The sequence below is a fragment of the Panthera tigris genome, chromosome E1, assembly GCF_018350195.1.
Source record: "Panthera tigris isolate Pti1 chromosome E1, P.tigris_Pti1_mat1.1, whole genome shotgun sequence".
Lineage (NCBI taxonomy): Eukaryota > Metazoa > Chordata > Mammalia > Carnivora > Felidae > Panthera > Panthera tigris.
In genome coordinates, this window is record NC_056673.1 from 29240176 (window position 1) to 29261848 (window position 21673).

The following is a 21673-nucleotide window of genomic DNA, read 5'->3' on the forward strand; positions in this document are numbered from 1 at the left end:
AGCGAACAGGTTTTCTCCTCCTGGTTCCCTAGGACCCATTTCGGGGATGAGAATGTTGACCTTTCACACTCTTGGCTTCAGTGTTCCAGCAGCGCCCAGGGCTGTGGCGACCACCTCCAGCGCCACCCGCCCAGGCTCCCGCAGGGACCCGGAAGATAAAACAAAATGCTTCCAGGTTTCAAACTTTACTTTGCAGTGGGTGGAAATGGAGAAGCCGCCACACGTGGCCTCTCTAGGAGGGAGAATACCGCAGCAGGCCGAGCGGGGTCTGGTGTTACAACTTCCATCGGAAGGCCCTGGGAAACACGGTGCGTGCGTGCACACACACACTCACACACACACACACACACACAGGCGCCCACGCAGGCATGCAGAAGGGGACACACTCAGCCGAGAGCAAGTCATGGGAACTGCAGCTTTGCTGGTTCCTTGCCTCCCTCCCACCAGAGCGGTCACCTCATTAATGTCACTCAGCATCACGTTTTGCTACACTCCGTTCCCGCAGGCAGCCCAAAGCCGGCTTCCATTGTAAACTTCTGTTCCTCGGGAAACTATCAAAAGCTTTGACTGGAGAGGAGAAAAAGAAAAACTTCCAGAAGGCCTCTCTGCTCACTCGTCCCACTCCTCCAAGTTTTTCTCTGTGGTGCTTTATTCAAAATCACTACACACACAAACCACGCTCTGAAAGTCATTTACAACATGCCAGCTTTAAAAAAAAAAAAAAAGAAGAAGAAAAGGGAAAAAAGAAAAGAAAAAAAGAGCTAGTGATTGCTGTGGCCCGTCTACCTGCAATTGCCCAAAGAGAATAATTCATTTCGGTGGAGGATATGGATGAAGCCCTGAATACATTCTAACACCGTTTTCTGCCCTTCAAAACAATAAAAATGTAAAAACCCAGACGAAAGAAGGCCTGAGAGAATCTCTTGACCCCAAGGAATTTATTCTCTTGGATCTTCTAAAGCACTCTCTCCCCAGAATGCATCATCAAGACCATTTTATTAGATTTTTCTAAACCCTTGAAATTGTCACATAATTGAAACAGAAACAGCAATTTAGAGCTCCGAATGGATTTCTTAAAAAGAAGAGTCTGGGCTGGCCCAACATCCCCTCCTTGGCTGCTCTCGCCCCTAACCTAAATTTAAGACCCTTGCACACAAAACCCTATTTATCTTTTAAATCCTCCCTTGCCATAAAAGTTACACATTCCCCTAATGCCTTAGATTTCAGGACATTTGGGAGAAACTCATCCCAGACAACAGGCTAAAAAAAGAATCCATTAGCATTAACTTGCCTGTCACAGTCAGTGACAAATAAATGAATGTGATGCTTTCAGATCAGTCATTGGTGGAACTACCCCCAGGCAGATAAAGACCAGGCCTGGGAGAGAGAAGGCTCACGGAGAGACCTCTCACACAGCGGTGTCTGAGCTGTCCCCCAGCTGCTCCCCAGGACTTCGCTCTCAAAGGCAGCAAAAACACAGGCATCAGACACAGAAAAGGAAACGCATTCCCAATGCCCACCGGGCAACCCCAAGAGGAAGGATGGTTGCTATCTCCCCTTCGAGAGCGAGCACCCCCAGGAGCAGACCAAGCCACTGGACACGCAGTTCCCTGACTCTCAACGTGCCGTGCTATCCGTCACCCCCAGACACGACGACGGTACCCACAAGCTGCTGCATAAGGTCCTCCTATGATCCAGCCAGGGCCATCTTGGGAAACAGGAACAGATGACCGATGCTCACGCTGGGTGCCCCATGTACAGATACCATCCTAGGCCCTTCGTATGCATGAACCCATTTAATCTCCTAAACGAACCTAGGATGTAGGTACTGTCGACTCCCCCCCCCGCCCACTGTTTTACGGATGAAGAAATGGAGGCACACACCACACTCCTTAGCTCGTCAGTGGCATTCAGCTGTGCTGACGAGGTGTGTAGAAAACAAGCAGTAGACACGAACCTGACTGCCATCGATGAACCTGACTTCATCGGCCAGACGCCACGAAATCTGTTCCTCAGCCTGAGCACTTTACAAGCAGTCAGGCAAAGCACGAGAACCTAAAATCTACCCGCTCGTGCTGGATGCGGCAGGGCTTAGCGGTTAAGAGATCAAGGACCTGGGGGCGCCTGGGGGGCTCAGTCGGTTAAGCATCTGACTTCGGCTCACTTCATGATCTCGTGGTTTGCGAGTTCAAGCCCCGCGTCGAGCTCTGTGCTGACAGCTCGGAGCCTGGAGCCTGCTTTGGATTCCGTGTCTCCCTCTCTCGCTGCCCTTTCCCTGCTCGTGCTCTGTCTCTCTTTCTCTCTCAAAAATAAACATTAAAAACTTTTTTTTTTTTAATTAAAAAAAGAGAGAGAGAGCAAGGACTTGGAACCCGGACAGACGGTGGTCCAAAGGCAAACAGTGATCGACCCTTACTAGTATTGTGGCACTAGGAAAGCCACTCGCCCTGCCTGGGTCTCAGTTTACCAGTCTGTCAAGTGGAGAGAATACCCACTACTGCAAAGGACTGTCGTCAGGATTAAATTAAAGGAAATTAATTACACAGAGGCTTAATATAATGCCTTGAACATACTGACTCACAATGTAAGTAACAGCCCTTATTTTGAGTTGGGATTTTTTTTTATTATTATTATTATTCAAGGTCTCAGATAAAATAAAAAAGTACAGCAGGCAGACACACACCCTTGAGAAACTTTCCAGGTCGTTGGGAGCTTGATGCTATCTACCCTTGAAAGAGAGAGAGAATAGAGATAACCCGGTCATGTATGTGGGGCCCAGTGGGAGTCCTGCCCCAAGGCTGCTTCTACAATGTACCACGGGGTGCTCGGTCCCAAGACCACCCTTGCTCACAGCTCTCACATCACAAGAGGCACAGGTCACACGACTCCAAAATCTCACGTTCTTCACACCAGGCAGCCACTCTGAGTGAAACGTGACCCCGAGCAGACCTAGGAAGTCACAGGTGAGGCTGCTCAGAGCCACAGGGCCCACACCCCAGTGACATACAGACAATCTGCGACTTCCATCCCGAGAGATGCCATCTCATTGTCTATGCACAGTAAGGTCAAGATCACGGCTCGGACGAGGCCAGAGTAGAAAACCCCTGGGATTTTGTCTAGATCATGGCCCCCTGTTCAGCACATAAAGGGGAGAGGAAGGGAGACGATGGAAACAGGAGAATGACGGCGCTCCTTCCAGTTGCCACACACCCCAAAGAGTGGGCGTGGCAACTGCCAAGAACATCGCTCCTGAAGAAGGGCCTGCAGCCAGAGAGAACGCAGTACGAATGACGCTGAAGGCACAAGTCCGGGGTGGGAAGATCCCCATGAAACCGCATCAGCCACCATCCCACTAGCGACCCCGGCTTCTATACTGACCCCCAAAAGCTCAGAACGTCGTACAGAGCATCCCCGGGATCCTGCACGCGCAAAACAGGCTCCCCAGCGCATGCCAAAGGAAGCACTCTTGTCTGCCCTGCCTGGCATGTGAGGCAACCCAGCCCGGCCCCGGCTCGTCTCCAGGCCTGAATCCCCAGTGCCGGGCGTGTGCACCACACACCCTTGGAGGCACACCGACCTCTCCGAGCCCCCCCGTACCAAGAACTGCATGCCTGCCATTCTTCCCTCCTTCCTGCTCCTCAGGATCTAGGGCAAAGACCACCTCCTCCGAGAAGCGATCTTAGCTCTTCCTTCCTCTGGAGACCATGCCCGCCTCTCTGCTGTGCTTCCCACACCCTGTCCTGTACCACGGGGTAGCACCCCTCCTCCCACCCGGGACCTAAGACCCTTGAAGACGAGAGCCGTGTCACCTTTGCGTTCTGCATTCATTCCACCTGGACAGAGACGGACACTATGCCAAGGAGCAACAATCAACGCTGAGGTTTGTTTTTTTGCAATTACTAAAAGCTACTTGTGCCCTTTGAGTTCACTGTCCAATAGTGGAAGCAATAAGGCACACACTTAAATAACCGTGAAACTCAGAACAAAGCGCCTAATGTAGTCCCCGGTGCCGAGCAGAAAACTTGGTAACTGCCGAGGACTGAGAGTGGCCGCTAAATGCACTGAAGATACAGTCTGTCCCCACCCCACCCCCCACTCCTGCGTGTTACGTTTCTGTCCACCTGCTCTCTACTAATCTGCCCCACTAGAGTGAAAGCCCCATGAGGGCAGGGACTTTTTGGTCTTGTTCTCCACACTATCCCCCGAAACGCACACATTCTCTGGCACATAACAGGTGCTCGGTAACGTCTGGTGAATAAATAAACGAACACGTGCCCAGCACAGTGCCTAATGAACGCATCCGTGAGTCTCTGCTAACTTATTATTGCCTATTTTTTGCTCACTTATTTTACTGTGATTATTACCGTAGCTTGCCCTAACCAAAAGAGAAGATAAGGCGCTATGGAAATCCAGAGAAAGAAATATCACATGGAAGAGAGAGCAGAAACAGCTCCGTGGAAAAGGTAACCCAAATCGGCCTTTGAAAGAGAGGTCTGTTTCGCACAGGAGGGAGAAGAAAGGGCGGTTCGGGTGGGGATACACCAAAGGGTAGCTATTCAGAGAAGGGGGACCGGTAGAAGAGAAGGAACCTGGAAGAAGACCGCCCCCCATCCCCCCGCCGTACAGATCTTGAAGGGCATGTACCACCAGGCTAAGAAGTTCAGACTTTGTTCGGTGGGCATTGAGGGTTTCCTGAATCCCCCCAAAAGTGGGTGCACAGAGTCAGCAATTAAACACACTTAAGCAAGCCCTTGTTCGATGAACACATCAGATCGAACATGAGATCAGAGGAGGTGAACTGCATCTCCCTTTTGCGTTCTTGGGACTTTCGGCCAGAGAACATTCAGGTTTAAAAACACAAAAGGACAAGAAGATGGATATGTCATCTCAAGGGGCACCCACGAGGGTCAGCTGGTTCCTCAGACAGTGCCCCCCTCTTCTGTTCTTGGGGGGCAGAGGGTTCTCACCTGCCTGCCAAAAACGTGACACAGAACACATGAGCTCCAGCTTCCCGGCAGACTGACCTTAACACTGAAACGAAAGCATGCAAACGAAAGGCAAAATTCTCGGGAAAGGACATTTGGAGGACGAAGTGCCCCTCCTCTTGAGCTGACACCTGCTGCTGACTGAACACAGGAAGGAGCCACGCTCCCCGACGAGAAAGCAGCTAAGCCACTAATCCCCCAGGGTCCTTGCGGCCGTGGACAAGGCTGCAGACGCACCACCACGTCCCCGCCGGGAGCCAGAAACCCACCGGCAGGCCGGTTAACGGTGGCCAGCGAGGTGACAGCTGCAGATCGTCCAAGATGGCAGAATGCTAGAACGACCCGACCCACAGCAGCAGGGGAAGGCCAGCTGCCGAAAACTCACCCCTCGCCCGCCCTTGAGAAGCTGCCAAGAAACCACTGCCCCAGAACAGGAGGTGCGTGGCTAAGACGTTCGCGCTGTGCTGCACCCATCTGGACGGACGGATGCTTACCAGAGAACCTTCCAGGCCCTGGAGCCTCATCAGCGGATGAGACGGGAGCAGGAAAGCCCGGCCTTGGCTCAACCTTGCCACAACTTAGCTGTGTGACCTGGAGCAGCCGACCTGACTTCCCTGGACGTCAGCTGCCTCCGCTGTGAAAAAGGCAGGCTGGATTCATCTCGAGCATTTAAGTTTTGCCATGTCAACCATCAACAGCTCCCTGCCGGCAGGGGGCTTACATTCCAATCAGGATTTTTCTTAGGTCATTTTCCATTATTCTAACTTTCCTTCTTCTGCACAAATAATTCTATAACGGGGCGCCTGGCTGGCTCGGTCTTGATCTCGGGGTCGTGAATTCCAGGCCCACGTTGGGCGTAGAGATTACTTAAAAACAATAGTAAATAATTCTATAACACTGATACCAGCGGACGATTGCGGGCACTACTTTGCATCAGGCTCCCAGCAAAGAACTCTGCATACACGCTGAAAATCACTCCACGCTGGGCACTACACCCCTGTTTTAAAGAGGAGGAAACCGAGGCCTGGAGGGGCTCATGTGATGTGCCCACCGGTCACCCAGCTGCGACTGAAGGCAACTGGAAAGAGGATGAAGAAATGAGATCTCCGTTGATCAACAGATAAGGTTCTGGCCTCTAAAACCTAAGACGGTAAATGGCAACTCGGCGGGGAGTGGAGAATGCTTTATTCCACACAAGGAGAATCAGGGCAGACGGGGAGTTATGCCCAGACTCACTCAGGCCAGAAGATGTTCGGCAGCCTCCTGGTTTTTCCGCACGAGAAAAAGAACCCACAGGCTTGAGCAAAAGTCTTCCAGGCAGCCAACGCTTCTGCCCAAAGGGACTGACAAAATGATATGACATGATTGATCCCAATCAGCCCCGTTTCTCCAACGGCTTTAAATTAAGTCATCTTTTTAGAACAGCACGACCATTTTAATTTTTTAAAAGACAGAGAGGAGGAACCTCTTCCATTTTTTACAAAATGAAATAATCATCCAGAGAAATAGGAAGATACAGAACGGACCTATCGTCTTCTGATCAAAATGTACTTCACTAATTAACGGCCACTAGTCTCCAAAGAGTCGCCCCTCGACTAGTTAATAAAGTCCCATTATACTTCACTTGAGATGTGAGCATTTACGTCGCAAAGGGGGGATAATGAACTGCAGGATTCAAAACCCTTCCTTCGGGTCGCTCATTAAAATTCTGGTCAAAACGGATTTTTATTTATATGATACATTAAAGAATATTATGACAGTACTAATGTGAAATCTGTTCTTCACTGCCACGGATTTTCTTTCGTATTAAGTTACAGTTTCTTTCCACTAGTCTTGTTTTAACACCTCCACGACTATTTCTCTGGCGGGTGCTAGCAAAAAGGGACAGCCAGAAAGCAGAGAAATGCATGTTAACTGAAACGCTGGCTGACGTATCATTTACAAGCTCCTCGCCCAGCCCTCGACGGGGGACGGCGGGGGGGCACAGTTCACCTCACACTGGGACCCTAACACATACACACAGAAGTTTTATTGAAGGGGGATAAACAAAAACTAAATAAGGCTTGACTTAAATTTCTATACTCCTGCCAGCCGGGTTTTGGCTTCTCCAACACTAACTTCGGTCTGAAATCCCCATGGTTGGGCTCAAATTCTATCGGAAAATAACCGTTGACAAGGAAGGCACTTTCTCCCCACCCTGCCCCAACTCCCAACCAGCACAGGCCTCTTTTGCCAAATCCCCAGCCGCTCCCCTGGAGTTGAGCAACCCCAGAACCGTGTGAAAGGATGCCCTCGGGGGTCGGATGGAGACACACTGCCAGACAGAGTCACACAATGGGATGACATCACAAGGGCTGGGTGAATCACCCAACCAGGGAACTTCAAAGGGCGTGCTGGCTGTCGTGCCCCTCGAAGCCCAATGACCTCTCTGAGCTGCCTCCTCTGCCGTAAGGGACAGGTGATACTCCTAGATGCCCTCCACGCCCCGCAGCACACAGGATCGCACACTGGGCGAGGGGCTAGGTTGCCTATACACCGCTTCTCAACCCACGTGTGCCTCAGTTTCCTCATCTACAAATTGGACATAACACTAATACCCACCCTCACAGGACATGGGTGAAGACGAAGTGAGTTCGCATACACACTGTCCCTACAACAGTACCTGGCACATAAATTCAGATGACACCAGCATTATTACGAGGCCTCTCGTGGGGACTGGGGTGACAGCCTAACAGAGCTAAGAGTCAAAACAGCAGGTAACACATACGGTATTACCACCACATTCCAGGGCTTCCTTTCTGGAAGCACCTGACCTTTATTAACTTATTTAATCCACGCAAAAACTTGATGAGACGGGGTACATGAGGTTCCAAGAAACCAAATGATTTGCCCAGATTCACACAGCTAATGAGCGGCATGGCCAGGATCCGAACCCCAGCTGTTGAGTCTGAAAACAGTAAGAATGACAATTAAACCGACAAAAACAACAGGAGTGGTGGAGATGAGGAGTTAGGAGGTCCTCACCCTGTGCCACACACCCTGTGTGTGTCCTCTTTTATTCCTCACAAAACCTGCTAAGGGAGCTACTCCCATCACTGCTATTATACAGAGGAGCAAACAGACTGGGGAAGGTGGTTTGCTCCGTGTCTCGGGACCTGGGGATTCAGATGGAGATGACGGACAGGAAAGTCCTTTGTAAACTGTGTCATAAAAAGCAAGGTATTGTTATGCAATCCCTAGAACGCCATGGAAAGATGTCTTCCCCCACCTGGTATAATGTTTGCTCACATCCAAAAGTCTGACAATCCGCCTAAAACATCCCAGACTCCAGGTTGGGGGCGGGGAAAGGTGCACACCTTGACAAGTTCGAGAAATAGTCTGTCTCGTTTTCAAGTTGAATGCCTCGCTGAAAAGCCAAATGCCAGAGTATGTTAAATCGAAATATAGCCTTCTTGGTTAAAAAAAAAAAAAAAAAAAAAAAAGTGGCAGGGGGTGAGGGGCGGGGAAACAACAGGGAAGAGAAAACAGGTCAAACCCACGGTTTGACCAAGTCAGGGATTTTTCCAGTTTCCCTCTAGGGTAATCTGATCCTAGTTCTGGCTGATCAAATGACTAACCTGGAAATTTGAAGATTCACATTTATGGAAGAAACAGTAATTCTTCCAAACCCAAGAAATCCTGCTAGTTCTGGAAGCCTCTGAAATGTCAAGGATTGCATACAGTTTGAAAAGCAACCTTTAAACAGGTAACAGTTCCAAAGTTTGTGCTCTGTACGGAAAAAAAATCTAACCTCTTTGGTTCAGTAATTGCTATTCTTTGCTTACTTATTAGGAAAAAAACGTCTTAAGAAAGTATTTTGCCATATTTACTTAAGAGATTTGCGTTTCCTTCGAAAGACAAGAAAGGAAAAGAAAAATTATATGGAAAAAAAAAGGAAGGAAGAAAAAGGAAGGAAGGATCACATGGCAAGGTCTAAACCTGAAATTCTCAAAATCTCATCCACAAATACTAACTTTTTCTTCATTAAAGTTCTTCATCCCTCCCTTGACACAATGAAAAGCTTGCACTTCTGGGAGACTATGCTTGAAGAAATAAACTGAATTTTCAAAAGCCACAGCCCTTTCCCTTTGTGACCTAGAATCAAGAAGTTTTGCCAGTTACCCTCTCCCTAGAAGAATGCCAAGGCCACAAGATACAGAAAAAGTCTCTCCTGAAATTATACAGGGAAGAAAAAAGTATAATTAAAACGTGCAATTGTAACACATAAGCCTGTACATTTCACCTTGGGTTCCATGCAGCTCAGCTCTGTTCTCAAAGCCAGAGCTGGCGAGCCCCGTGGAAACCACACACTTGTGAAAAAGTGAAGGCCTATCTCGATCCCTGAAGCAAATCCTGTAGTACCACTTCTCCAAGGTTCCGTCCTCAGGACTTGTCCCCCAGGCCCTGGCACTCGCAGAAAGAGTAGCACTGTTGGTTTCCAGTGGGCCCTGAGTGATCCCTCCCACCTGAAACCAGAACATCCACTGCCTCCTCTGTCAGATTTAGGGCTTCGTGGGTCTACAAGTTGTTTCCAAGAAAAGACAAGCTGTTTACTCAAATTCTACTCCTCTCCATAAACTCCACGTTGCAAGTCCTCAAAAGAAGAACCCTCCAAAAAAGACTCACAAGCAAATGTCCAAGTTTTCCTGATATGATCTTGGCAATGCTCAAAAAATAAATAGAGGGTTTGCATAAATATTGCAACAGATGGAGCTCTGTCCTCCCAAGAAGGATCAGGGTTGGCCCTGCCCCCTGTTGGATGCTCAGAACCCACCTCGGGACGGCTAGATTGCAGACGCACACGGTTATCTGGCGGAGAGCTCCTTGCCCGGGCCTGGACTCTCACAGCCACAGGCTGGTACCCTGAAGGAACTGAGGGCACCAGGTTTCAATGCTTCATTGCCAGTACTCTGAAATCTGAAATCCTTGGCGACCATCTCTGAGCGCTAAAATCCTACTACTGATTCTCCCACTTACCTTGGGTTGCGCCCGACGAGGAAATGCAACTTTGGGGTCGATCTGGGGGAATAAAAAGGGAAAAGTGAGAGTCAGTTCCAGTATTGGGAGACAGGGAAAAAAAATTATGATTAATCACCTAATTATTAATCACTCATTTCTCAGGCTTATAACCCAGCTTTTAGTAACCGTCTCAGGCCACTCAAAAGTTCCTTAAGCTTTGATCCAAACTTTACTCATCCCTCCCACAATGTAACAAACAAAGCTAGCCTTTCTAAATGCCCTACCACGTATTTCAATGTGTGATGCTCCTAATAAATTAGATCCCACATGTTCTTATTTAAGCAAACGCTGGTCTTCCACAGGCACTGGACATTGAATGGTTACTTTCATCTAATTTGCATCTCCCAGCCACGGGAGAAGAGATGGGAACATCATCGTTGAAAAAAAAATTATAACCTGAAAAATTAAACGTAAGTTTCAGCAGTAGGTAACTGGATAGTACATCTTCTCCCGGGTGATAACTAAACAAGGCAGGTGGGAAAGGAGATTCCCAAAATTCTTTTAAATCATCAACATCCAAAAACTCTCCAAAGAGATCCAACACGATGCTCGACTTGAGTCCATTCATTCGTGTTGGCAAAAGCATGGTTACCTGAATTGACCAAAAAGATAGCTCATTCTGTATTAGACCTCGAGGGAAAGCAGGTGTCAAAAACTATTCGTTCTTAAGAAATAATAATAATAAGATAAAAAAAAATACATGAGCTAAAACCACCTGGATTTTAAAAACCACACGGGGTAAGACTCTATGAGCAACCAACCTCAAATTACAGAAGTAAGGAAGGCCATCATGGGGAGAGGGTAAAAAAAAATGACTGAAAAAAAGAAGTTAGAATCTAGTGTATCGATCAGGATATTCCTCTTACCCCAACCCCAATCGAAATGGAAAAACATTCTCTACCCCAGATCAAATGCAGAACCCATAATTCTCAATCAAGGAATGGCTTTAAAACTCAAAACAATTCCCACGGAAACACTTGAAATCTAATAGGCTGATTCCAGGTGGGGGGAGTTGTTGGATAGAAACTATGGGGAGGGAAAGAATAAAAAAATTCCCCATTACTGGTTTTCATTAGATTTCTAAATATCACAAATCTTTGGGTAAAACTCAACACAGAATATTGCTACAAGTTTATTTAGAGGCTCTGGCTTTCATAGTACAATTTGCCCCTTTTAAGATGTAAACCTGAACCTTGTTTTCAGTTCTGTCATTGAGGGGGTTGGAATAATGCTTTGGGGAAAAGCACGGAGAAGGGGGAAGGCACACCAGATAGTTCTTGCTCCCAGACTTATATCCCTTAGGACATCCCAGCAGTTAAGACATACAAAGATTTACTACTTTTATGAAGGTAGTTTACAGACCTAACAAAAATCCACAGCATGTTTTTTTACCTTTAAACATCACCTGAGAAATGAGAGATTACTTTTCAAAAACTAAAACAGACAAAAGTCTCTGATCTAGGAAACTACCCTTTCATCAAGATTAACATTACCGCATCTACAGGTGTATTCAGCACTGACTAGAGCTGTCTACAAGAGAAATACAACAGGTGTGGATTTTCCATTCTGTTGACCAAACATTAAGACAGATCCGTCTTTTTATAAACACTCTCCCAAACTACTGGGTTTTTGGGGTTTTTTTTGGCTGACCAGCACAAAATTGCAGTAAGAAGTCACCTTCTTTGTGCAGAAAAAGGTGAGGGACGTGTTGGGAGAGAGACCCGAAGCTGGGGGAATAGGGAACAGTGAAGAAAGTGAAACACTCAAGAAATATCTAAAATTACAAAAACCAAAGCCAATTCAGAATGCCCATATCGTGTGTTGTGAAAACAGCATGTTATATCACCAGGCAAGTTCGAGGTCTTCAGTGTGCAAAGTAGGCACTCTGAAATCTCTCAAGGAGGGCACAGGTCAAGACAGGTATGGCGAATCCCAACCTTTTGCACATCCCTGTCAACTATTTTCTTTTTTTTTTTTTAACGAACAACAAAAACAAAAACAAAAAAACTACCAAAAATTAAAACATTAGTTAGTTAGGTACAGCTCTACTTACTGTAGCTACAAATCCTCTAGGAAAAGACTAGGGTACTATTTTGGATGTGAATGGCTGTTACCTAAACAAAGCTTTTAAGGTAACGTAAACAAGATCCTCGTTTCCATGTCAATAAACCAACCGCTTCTGCCTCCTGCACTGAACGTTGAAACAAAGTCAAAATCTAGGTTATACTAAAGAATAGTGACCAAAACATATCCACAAACAATTAGGGAGGGAAAACCACAGGCTTTGCACCTGATACTGAGGGCTATGACCCACCAACCACCATAGAAACCAAATACTATTTCTCTTACCCGGGGTAGGGAGAGGGAGTGAATAATAAATTCCTGAATTTGCCTTCAAATATTTTCCTCTTTAATTCTGCTAGCTTTTTGAAACGTCTAGCCAAGAAGTTAAGGAGGAAAAAAAAAATTTCTTCAGACACTCATTATCACCCTACAAATGACTGTCCCTAAAATTAAATTATCTAAAAGCACAAAAAGGCTGGGCTGCAAGTTATGACAAGTCCAGCACAATTAATAAAGCAACTTAAAATGTGTGGGGGTCCTGTCTTTGGGGGTAGGGACCTCTGATCAGAGAAAGAGGGTAAATTTGCAAATAAATTCACTTGCACCAAAGGTGGCCAGGTTTCTTTTCTTTTTCTTTTTTTTTTTTTTTCCATTTCCCCTCAATGTAAAAGCCAAAAGGGACTTCAAAGATCACCCTGTTCCACTCCTGTATTTAACAGAAAAGGAAACTGAGGCCCTGGGGCAGGGAAAAACTTGCCCACGTTCATAAAGGGCAGCTGGGACTAGAACTTGACCCCTTGCCTTGCCCCACTACCCACCACAGAGAAGAGTGGTCCCAAGCGGCCCAGCACTGCATCCCAGTGCCACCTCAGGGACCCTGCTTTGGCAGATGTATAAAAACTGTGGGGAAATTCTAATAGAGGTAAAGGGAAAGGGGAGAGCCACAAAGCCAACACAGGGGTCTAAATAGAACACCACGAGCTCCCCCCTGCATTATATTTACTGCTATATACTAGTATCTTTCTTCCCTTCCTCTTCTAATCTCTACCGAGAGACTTTTCCCCTCTCAACACTGGACTCTGAAACCTTCTAATGCTATAAAAGTATCCACGTTCAAAATAAAGGATCTGGGGGGGGGGGGGGTGGAGGAAGCAAAAACAAATCACTTGGAAACCCCAGGCCTTATCAGTCTTAGATTTCACTCCATCTGGAGTCACCCGCTGGACGCCCAGCTTGGCTCTGTGAGGTCTCTCCTCCTCAAACCACATTCCAAATCCGAAGTGCCCCAAGAGGAACCTGTTGCCTGAATCTGTGATTAGCGCCCCCTCGCCGTCTTCCCGTCCCCGGTCCCTCTCGGCTGGCCACGGAGCGGGCTGTGCCTTCTAAAAGCCAGTTCCCACAGCCACAGTTGGTAACGCGTGCTATGCTCGGCTGACAAAGAAAAGTTGCCTTTACTCTGTGGTGTAGTTTCTCTGCAGGGTCCCTGGGCCCCGATAGATAGCCTCTCCCCAAGCCCACCCCTCCCCCAAGCCTTCGCTCCGGAGCATCTGGAGCTGCAGTGGGACAGGCTCTAAAAAGAAAACCCCAAGCCCAGCCATTGCAGCAAACTTTAGAGCCAACTCGCAAGCCCTGCTTATAAGTACCCAGTTCTCAGCACAGAAGCAAAAGAAAGCACTGTCCCTTTAAATGGGGCTGTCAATGCCCAGATCGGTCCTGAGCAGGGGCAAACAACAACAACGACGACAGAAAGCAACCTACCGTCTTGGAATCTAACTCATGGTGGGGCTGACCTAATACTTTATCTACACTTGCTGGGTCTGCGAACGTGACGAAACCGAAGCCTCTGAAATGAGACAAAGAGGGAGAAAAACAAACAAGAAAATGTGACACCATTGAAAGCAACAAGGAGTGAGCCCTAATGCAGAATGGAGAGCAAAAGTTGCCCCCTCGGACCCCCACTTCCCACAGCCCTTCCCCAATTCCCCTCCACCCCGCAAGAAAAACACATCAAGGTTAATGGGGGAAGTGGAACGGGGGCAGGGCGGGTGGAGGTAACTTGGAAAATGCTGGTGTCTCCACTCTTTCGCCACCTCAGTTTCCTCTCCTCCTCCCCTTCCCTTCTTAACGCTTTGTTTTATTCCCAAGAAAACCCGGCACTCGGCACTCGGAAGAGATTCATCCAGCTTTCTAAAAGGGGCTTAAGAGTTTGGGGAGCTGGGAGTGTGGGGAAAGCATACATTAAAAAAAAAAAAAAAAAAAAACTATGTAGAAAGTGAATGAAGCTGAACGTCATCTTAAACAGGAGAAAAAAGAAGCGACGGGAAAATGACTTAAAGCGGAGAGATGGACATCTCTGTATCCAGAGTTCAACCCCAATTAACAATAACCTTTGGGGTTATGGGGGCGGGGGCGGGGGTGGAATAGAGCGACGTTCGAAACCAGCCACATGCCTGAGCCCCATTCTAAATCCGCTTAGCTACTTCCGAAGACACCTCCAAAAATAACACTTAAACTTTGTTCTAAAATAAAGACAAAATCCAGAAGGGAATGGTTTACCTGGAGCGTTTCGTAGTGGGATCTCTCATGACCATACATTCTCTAATTTCTCCAAATTTGCTAAAATAGTCTCTAAGGCTATCTGTAGAGAGAGAAAGAGAGAGATGGGGGGGGGGGGAGAGAAGGTGTGGAAAAAAAAAGCAATGCAAATTTTGATCAAGGACAAAAACCAAAAGTAGTTTTCTGTTGTTATTCTGTTTTGTTTTTGCATTTTTTGCACACGCGGGGGAAATTCGGCAACAGAGGTCGCGTAGAGGGCTCGGAAAGGATTTGCTATTTAAAAAAATAACCTTGCACAGGAGAAGTGGGGAGCCAATGGCGGGGGGGGGGGGGGCTCTTACACCGGGATAACAAAGAGCAATAAAGAAGCCAAGAAGGGGGGGACCCAGACGTCCCCCCCTCCCTCCCTTACCTGGTGAGGTCTGCCAGCTCAGTCCACCGATAAACATTTTACTAGAGGGAGAAAACATAACAGAAGTGAGCACCGATGTCAGATCGGCCATTTTGACGTGTAACTTACAAAAGCTAAAAGGAAAGCGGGGGGGAGCGAGCGAGCGAGAGCCGGGAGGTGGGGTGGGGGAGAAGGTGACGGCGAAATGCAATCCAAAGGTGTGTAACTTCCACGGGGGGGGCGCGCGGGAGGGGAGGGGGGGCGCGGGAGATGCCCGGCTCCGCGCACCGCCGTCCCCGCCGCTGCAAGGAGAGCGAGCCCGAGGCGGCGCGGTGGGCAGCGGCTGGAAACTTACCCGGGGTCGTGCTGGGAGTCGTTGGCGCTGCCCGAGGTGCCTTGGCTCCCATTTGCCTCCATATCTGAGCCCCCCCGCCCCCCCACCCCCAAAAAACCGAGCCCCACAGCGATCCGAGCGGAGCGGCGGCCGGCTCCGAGCCCCGAGATCTCCCGCTCCCTCCTCCCCCTCCTCCTCCCCCCCGCCCGGGCTCCTCCGAATCTCTCAGCGAGCGGCGGAGCCGGGGCAGCGGCGAGAGCCGTCACACGTGGGCTCGGCTTAGCTCAGCCCCGCTGCTCGCACACCCCCCCGTCCCCGCCCCCCCGGCCCATCCCCACCTCTCCCCCTCCTCCTCCCCACCCCCATCTCCTCCTCCTCCTCCTCCCCCTCCTCCCCGGCGCACGTGGGGCGGAGTTCTAGAACGTCGTGTAACCAATGCCGGTGACGTCACGCACCCCGGTGCGGCCCCCGCCTGCCCGCGCGCGCACACTCGGCCCCCCGCGGCCGGACCCACGGGGGCGGTGCGCGAACCCCGCGGCCGGAGGTGGCCCCGCCTCCAGCCGGGCAGGGCGCCGGGCGAGGGGGAGCGCACCCCGACTTCCCGGGATCACATGGGCTGCGGGGGGCGGGTGGATCGGGGGAGGGGGAGGCGCGGGGAACTCGCCGCCACTCCTCGCTCGGGCATGGGAGGAGACGCCCCCCACCCCCTCCAGTTCGGCCTCTTCATTCAAGTTCGCCGCCCCAGCCACCGGGATCCGGGGATGGCACCAGCCGCCCGGCCGGCTCTGCGCCCTTTTTCCAGCCACCGCGCAGAAATTTAGGTCAAGGACGTCGGGATCAAACCCGAACCCTGGCGCTCCTCGGCGGGCCCCGGAAACCCCCCAGGATCGGGCAGCTTCAGGATTGCGGAGACCCTCCCGCACAAACACCAGCCACAAGTTTTATTTTCCTTTCGCGCTGGAAGTTCTCTCTGGCTCTCGCTCCACACCGGCACGTCTTGCGCCGCTCCCCGCCCTTCCCCGGCAGAGGTACGAATCCGTGCCGGGGAAAGGTTATTTTGGAACTTTGAGAAACTGACGCGATTCCAGTGGTGAGAAAGTGCCGAAGGAGGGGTTTCCGCGTTAATCATACGGAGTTTAAAAAATATAATAAAATAGGTTTATAGGGGTCAAGGTCAAATGATTGGGGTCCAAAGCAAATTTTTGTATATAGTGAGAAATCGTTTTGAGGCATCTTTGGGATGGCTGGGAAGGGTGGTTATTTTCAGGAAACCCGTCTCCAAATGGTTCGTTATATATTTTCACTGTCTCTATGCCGTATGTGGTTGAAATAGCCCAGGACCCCCACCATCTGGGGAGGTAGCTAAGGGTAGCAGAAGGCTTCAGACACACACCCCCTAGCTACCACCTTGGTAGCAACGTGGTGTCGCACAGGTCCTGGTACACAGTAGGTGCTTAATAAATATTCGTTTCATCCCTTCCCGCCCCGAAAACCCCAAAAAGACGATGCCTGCAGCTTCCCAAAGGCATCACACACTTCTCCAGCAGATTCCAGGCTGGCCAGATTCAAGCTGGATTCAATTTATGAGGTCTTGAAAACAATAAGGATACAATTATCCTTATTGTTTTAAATTATTACAATAAATTGACTTAATATGGCATGAGGGGCAACATAAAGTTGTGGTTCATCAAATACGCAGATTAATGTTAAGTATGAATTGATGCCCAATTAACACGTTCCCATTAATTTTCATAGGATTAGGACACAATGGAATACACTCAACACCAAAACTGTACCAGATTCACTGTGGGTCATGGGCAAGTGGAATATGTGGAGCCTTGGATGATCAGATTCTTAATCTCCCTGTCCTAAATTTGGGATAATTCCTCACTGACAGGATTGATGGGGGTGAGAGGAGAGATTGGAGTAAAGAAATAGAAAAGTCCATTTTTTTATTGCAAACCTATATGGGTTGTGCTTATTATCAGTCATTACTTAACTATGGTTGTTTTGAAGACACTTTAAAGCTTTGAACCACAAACCCAGGCATTTTCCCCTCGCTCCAAGCTGCTTCCCAAATCATCTGGGGTCTCATGTGATGATGGCCCAGTTGTTGTTATGGTCATTGTTTATTACGACCATTTTCCATAACAAAACGCAGACAACAGAGCTAGTTGGATTTCGTTTGGGATTTTTATACTAGAACCACAGACCATCTGAGGTAGAAAGGCCTTTCCTGACCTAACCCCCTCATTCGACATCAAGGTCCCAGGGGAGCCAAGCTGGGCGGGCTACACCCCACCCCCACCAGTCAGCTCCTAAGAGGGGCTCTGGCCAGCACTCTGATGCCCTTTGGCTCTGTTGCATGCATATTTATTCTGTCCTTCACGAGGCGAGAGTGGGGTGCCCTTGTTGCCTGTTGTAGGCCTACACAAGCTGACACTGAGCTGAATTAAAACCCTGAGAGGGTCCAGCGCTGCAATTACAAAGTCAGTGGTTGAGGGAGAGCTTGATCTTATATTTCCATTACTACATTGTTTTCACTTACTTGTTTTTCATTTACAGGCGGTAACATTTTCTCTTCTTGGTCTATAATTCTCTGAGTTTTTGACAAATGCATAGGAGGGAGCAATCACCGCGATAACCAATCCAAGATGCAGAGGAGCTTCACTGTCCCCAAAAAATTCTCCCTTGCTGCGCCTTTGCACCATGTTATTTGTAATAATGGTATTATTTATTATACGTTTGTTTTCCAGGTCACTCACTTAATGCAGCCCCCAGGTCACGAGAATTTCAGCAGCACCATGTCGGTCGTGTACGCTCTCTACAGCCCTTGACACTGTTAGGTGCTCCCTTCTTGTAACTCACTCTTCCCTTGGCATCCTCGATGCCCACATTCTTTTGGTTTTCTTCCTACCTCTCCAGCCATTCCTTCTCCGTCTCTTTGCCCCGGTTCCTCCTCTGCCTTTCTTTTAAATAGTGGTGTTCATTCTCTCCCCTAGCTACCTACCCTCCCTGGATGAGCTCCTCGGAAGGGTGGGTTTAAATACTACTTACTTGCTGATGCCACTCAAATTAAAATCTCTGGCCTGCGGTGCCTGGGTGGCTCAGTTGGCTAAGCATCCCACTCTTGATTTTGGCTCAGGTCACGATCTCACAGTTCATGAGATTGAGCCCCACATCAGGCTCCGTGCTGACAGTAACTTGGGGCTTCTCTCTGTCTCTCTCTCTCTCAAATAAATAAACAAACTTAAGAAGAAATCTTTGGCCTAACTTCTCCACAGAACTCCAGGCTCTGGTTAATTTCCTTTCACTAACTCCGCTTAGCCTTCCTGCGAGTACCCCAGACTCAACCTGCATGTCCCAAATCACATGCATGCTTTTTCCCCCTGAATCTAAGACTCTCTTAAAATTCGTTATATGAATCAACAGAACCCCAGTCATCCTAGAGACAAGGTTGGCCCCTCTCCAGGTTGACGCCTTCCCATGCACGATCATGAAGGTGTGTAGGTTTCACTTCTTAAATATCTCTCAAATTCATCTTCCCTGCTACTGCATCCCAAATCTCCCACTTGAGCCCCTGTGATAGCCTTCCAAGCATTCTTCCCACACCATTTCTTCCTCCACTAATATGCCAGGAAAGCTTTCTCTGACCTCTCTGACCCGGTCAAATCCCCCTTGGTAGGCACTGTTATCCTGCCAGAATGTCCTCTATGTACCTAAACCTGTGCAATCATTTGCTTTGTCACTCACCTTCTCCACCAAAACATAAGCTCCCGGGTGTCTCTGCTCTCCACATATTAGCACAGTGCCTATCAGTGCATGGTTGACACTCACTAAGTATTTGTTGAGCAAATGAAAGAAAGGAAGGAGGGAAGGAAGGGAGGGAGAGGGAGAGAAAGAGAGAGAAGAAAGAAGAAAAGAAAGAAAAGAAAAGAAAAGAAAGGAAGAAAATGGAAGGGAAGGGAGGAAGGAAGAAAGAGAAAAAAGAAAGAAAGAAAGAAAGAAAGAAAGAAAGAAAGAAAGAAAGAAAGAAAGAAAGAAAGAAAGAAAGAAAGAAAGAAAGAAAAAGAAAGAAAGAAAGAAAAAGAAAGTCAACATCTAATTCAGTTGTAGGATTTTTTGTATCCATGTCTGTAAGTCACATCGGCTGCAATTTTCCCTTCTTGTATTGCCTTTGTCTGGTTATACTGGCCTCATAAAGTGAACTAGTAAATGTTTCTTCTTTTTTCATTTTCTGGAACAGTGTGTATACAGTTGGAATTATGTGTTCCTTGAATGTTTGGTAGAACTTCCCGGTAAAATGTCTGGCTATGGAATAAACATTTCCTAGGTTGATTTCTACAGATTCCATTTCTTTAGTGGCTGTGGATCTCTTTAGGTTTTATATTCTTCTTGAGTCAGTTCTTAAACATTGTATTTCTCAAGGAAGTGATTCATAGCAACTAGGTTTTCAAATGTATTAACAAAATGCTGTAGAGAGTTTCCTCAATATATTTAAAACATCGCCGCATCTATCTACAGTGTCCATTTTCCCTTCCTAGTATTATTGCATATGTGTCTTCCCTTTCCTGGATCAGTGGTGCTAGAGATCTCTGTTTATTTCACTTGTGTGTCTTCTATGAGTGGTTTCAAAGAACCGGCTTTTACTTTGGCTAATACTACTTTTTGGTTTTATTGACTTTTGTTTTTATAAATCGTTCCGTATCTTTCTTATCTTCTTATATGTAAGAATAAGAGCACATACCATATACAAGAATATATACCACATGTAAGAACATAATATATGGTGCGTATTATTAATATGCATCTTATTTCTTCTGCTCTCTTTGGGTTTATTCTGTTGCTGCTTAAATTTCTTTTTTTGAATTGGTGGCTTAAGTACTTAATTTTCAGCCTTCTGTTTTCTGATTGTAACATGTAACTATGGATTTCACTCTGAGTATCACTCAAAGTACATTCCACAAGATATAGAGAATTTTTATTATCATCATAGGCAAAGAATATTTAGATTTCAAGTATGATTTCTTCTTTGCCTCAATACATGTGTATCTTTATATTTCTAAACATAAGGTTTTTGCTTTGATTTTTAGTTATATCTAACTTAACTGAATTATGGTCAGAGAAGGTGGTCTGTATGAAGCAGAATCTTTGTTATTTGTTGGGATTCTTTGTTATTTATTATTTGCCAAAAGGTCGGTTTTATAAGTATTCCATGTGCTTTTGAAAAGAATGTGTATGTTGGGGTGCCAGATAGGCCCTGTGTCAGGCTCTGTGCTGACAGCTCAGAGCCTGGAGCCTGCTTCAGATTCTGTGTCGCCCCCTCTCTCTGCCCCTCCCTTGTTTGTGTTCTCTCTGTGTCTCTCGAAAAATGAATAAATGTTAAAAAAATTTTTTTTAAAAGAATGTATACGCCGTAACTATTAAGTGTGGCATTCTATATAGATCTATTAAATCAAGCTTATTAATTGTTACACAGATTTTCTATACCCTTACTAATATTGTCTGTTTGATCTGTCGCTTCTGATCAAAATCTCTTTATGTGACTGAATTTGCCAATTTCTCCTAAAAAAACTCTCAAATTTTGATTTCTCTGTATTTTAAAGGTATGTGATAAGGTATGTCGAAAAGGGCTGTTTACATTTTCTCTTACTTTTTGCTTTATGTATTTTGAAGTTATGTTATTAGGTACATACAAACTTAGATATAGTGTTTTTCTAGTGAATTGTGTCTTTAATATATACAGTTGACCCTTGAACAACAGAGGTTTGAACTGCGCAGGTCCACTTATATGCAAACTTTTTCAATAAATACAGTACAGTACTGTGAAATTACTGTGCATTTTCTCTTCCTTATGATTTCTTTTTTTAAATTTATTATTCTTGAGAGAGAGAGAGAGAGATGGAACAAGTGGGAGAGGGACAGAGAGAGGGGGGACAGAGGATCCAAAGCAAGCTCCATGCCGACAGCAGCCAGCCTGATGTGGGGCTCAAACTCAGGACTGCAAGATCATGACCCGAGCCAAAGTCAGATACTCAACTGATCGAGCCACCCAGGTGCCCCTCCTTATGATTTTCTTGATAAAATTTTCTTTTCTCTAGCTTACTGTATTGTAAGAATACAGTATATAATACATATAACATGCAAAGTATGTGCTTATTGGCTGTATATGTTACCTATTGTAAGAATACCATTATAATATAACATACAAATATGTAATTGACTGTGTTATTTATTGTAAGAATATGGTATATAACATATATACAGAATGTGTTAATTGACGGT

At 47.1% G+C, this 21673-nt stretch overlaps 1 protein-coding gene and 1 long non-coding RNA gene across 6 annotated transcripts in view; one reads left to right on the plus strand and one right to left on the minus strand.

Moving 5' to 3' along the window:
- The window catches only part of MSI2 (musashi RNA binding protein 2), a 389269-nt gene extending 373784 nt beyond the window's left edge, over positions 1-15485 (minus strand). For all 5 annotated transcript variants that reach the window (XM_042965665.1, XM_042965662.1, XM_042965663.1 and 2 more), the window contains exons 1-5: positions 15410-15485; positions 15076-15116; positions 14664-14745; positions 13866-13950; positions 10002-10043 (exon numbers count right to left, since the gene is read on the minus strand). In XM_042965665.1, coding sequence (XP_042821599.1) covers positions 10002-10043; positions 13866-13950; positions 14664-14745; positions 15076-15116; positions 15410-15471 — 312 coding nt within the window. In that variant the 5' untranslated portion in view covers positions 15472-15485. The remainder of the gene's footprint in view (positions 1-10001; positions 10044-13865; positions 13951-14663; positions 14746-15075; positions 15117-15409) is intronic.
- On the plus strand, positions 8302-10335 carry LOC122233466. Its single transcript, XR_006210996.1, has 3 exons — positions 8302-8411; positions 8553-8730; positions 8817-10335. It is a non-coding gene; the product is annotated as an uncharacterized LOC122233466 (long non-coding RNA).
- Positions 15486-21673: the final 6188 nt, after the last annotated feature.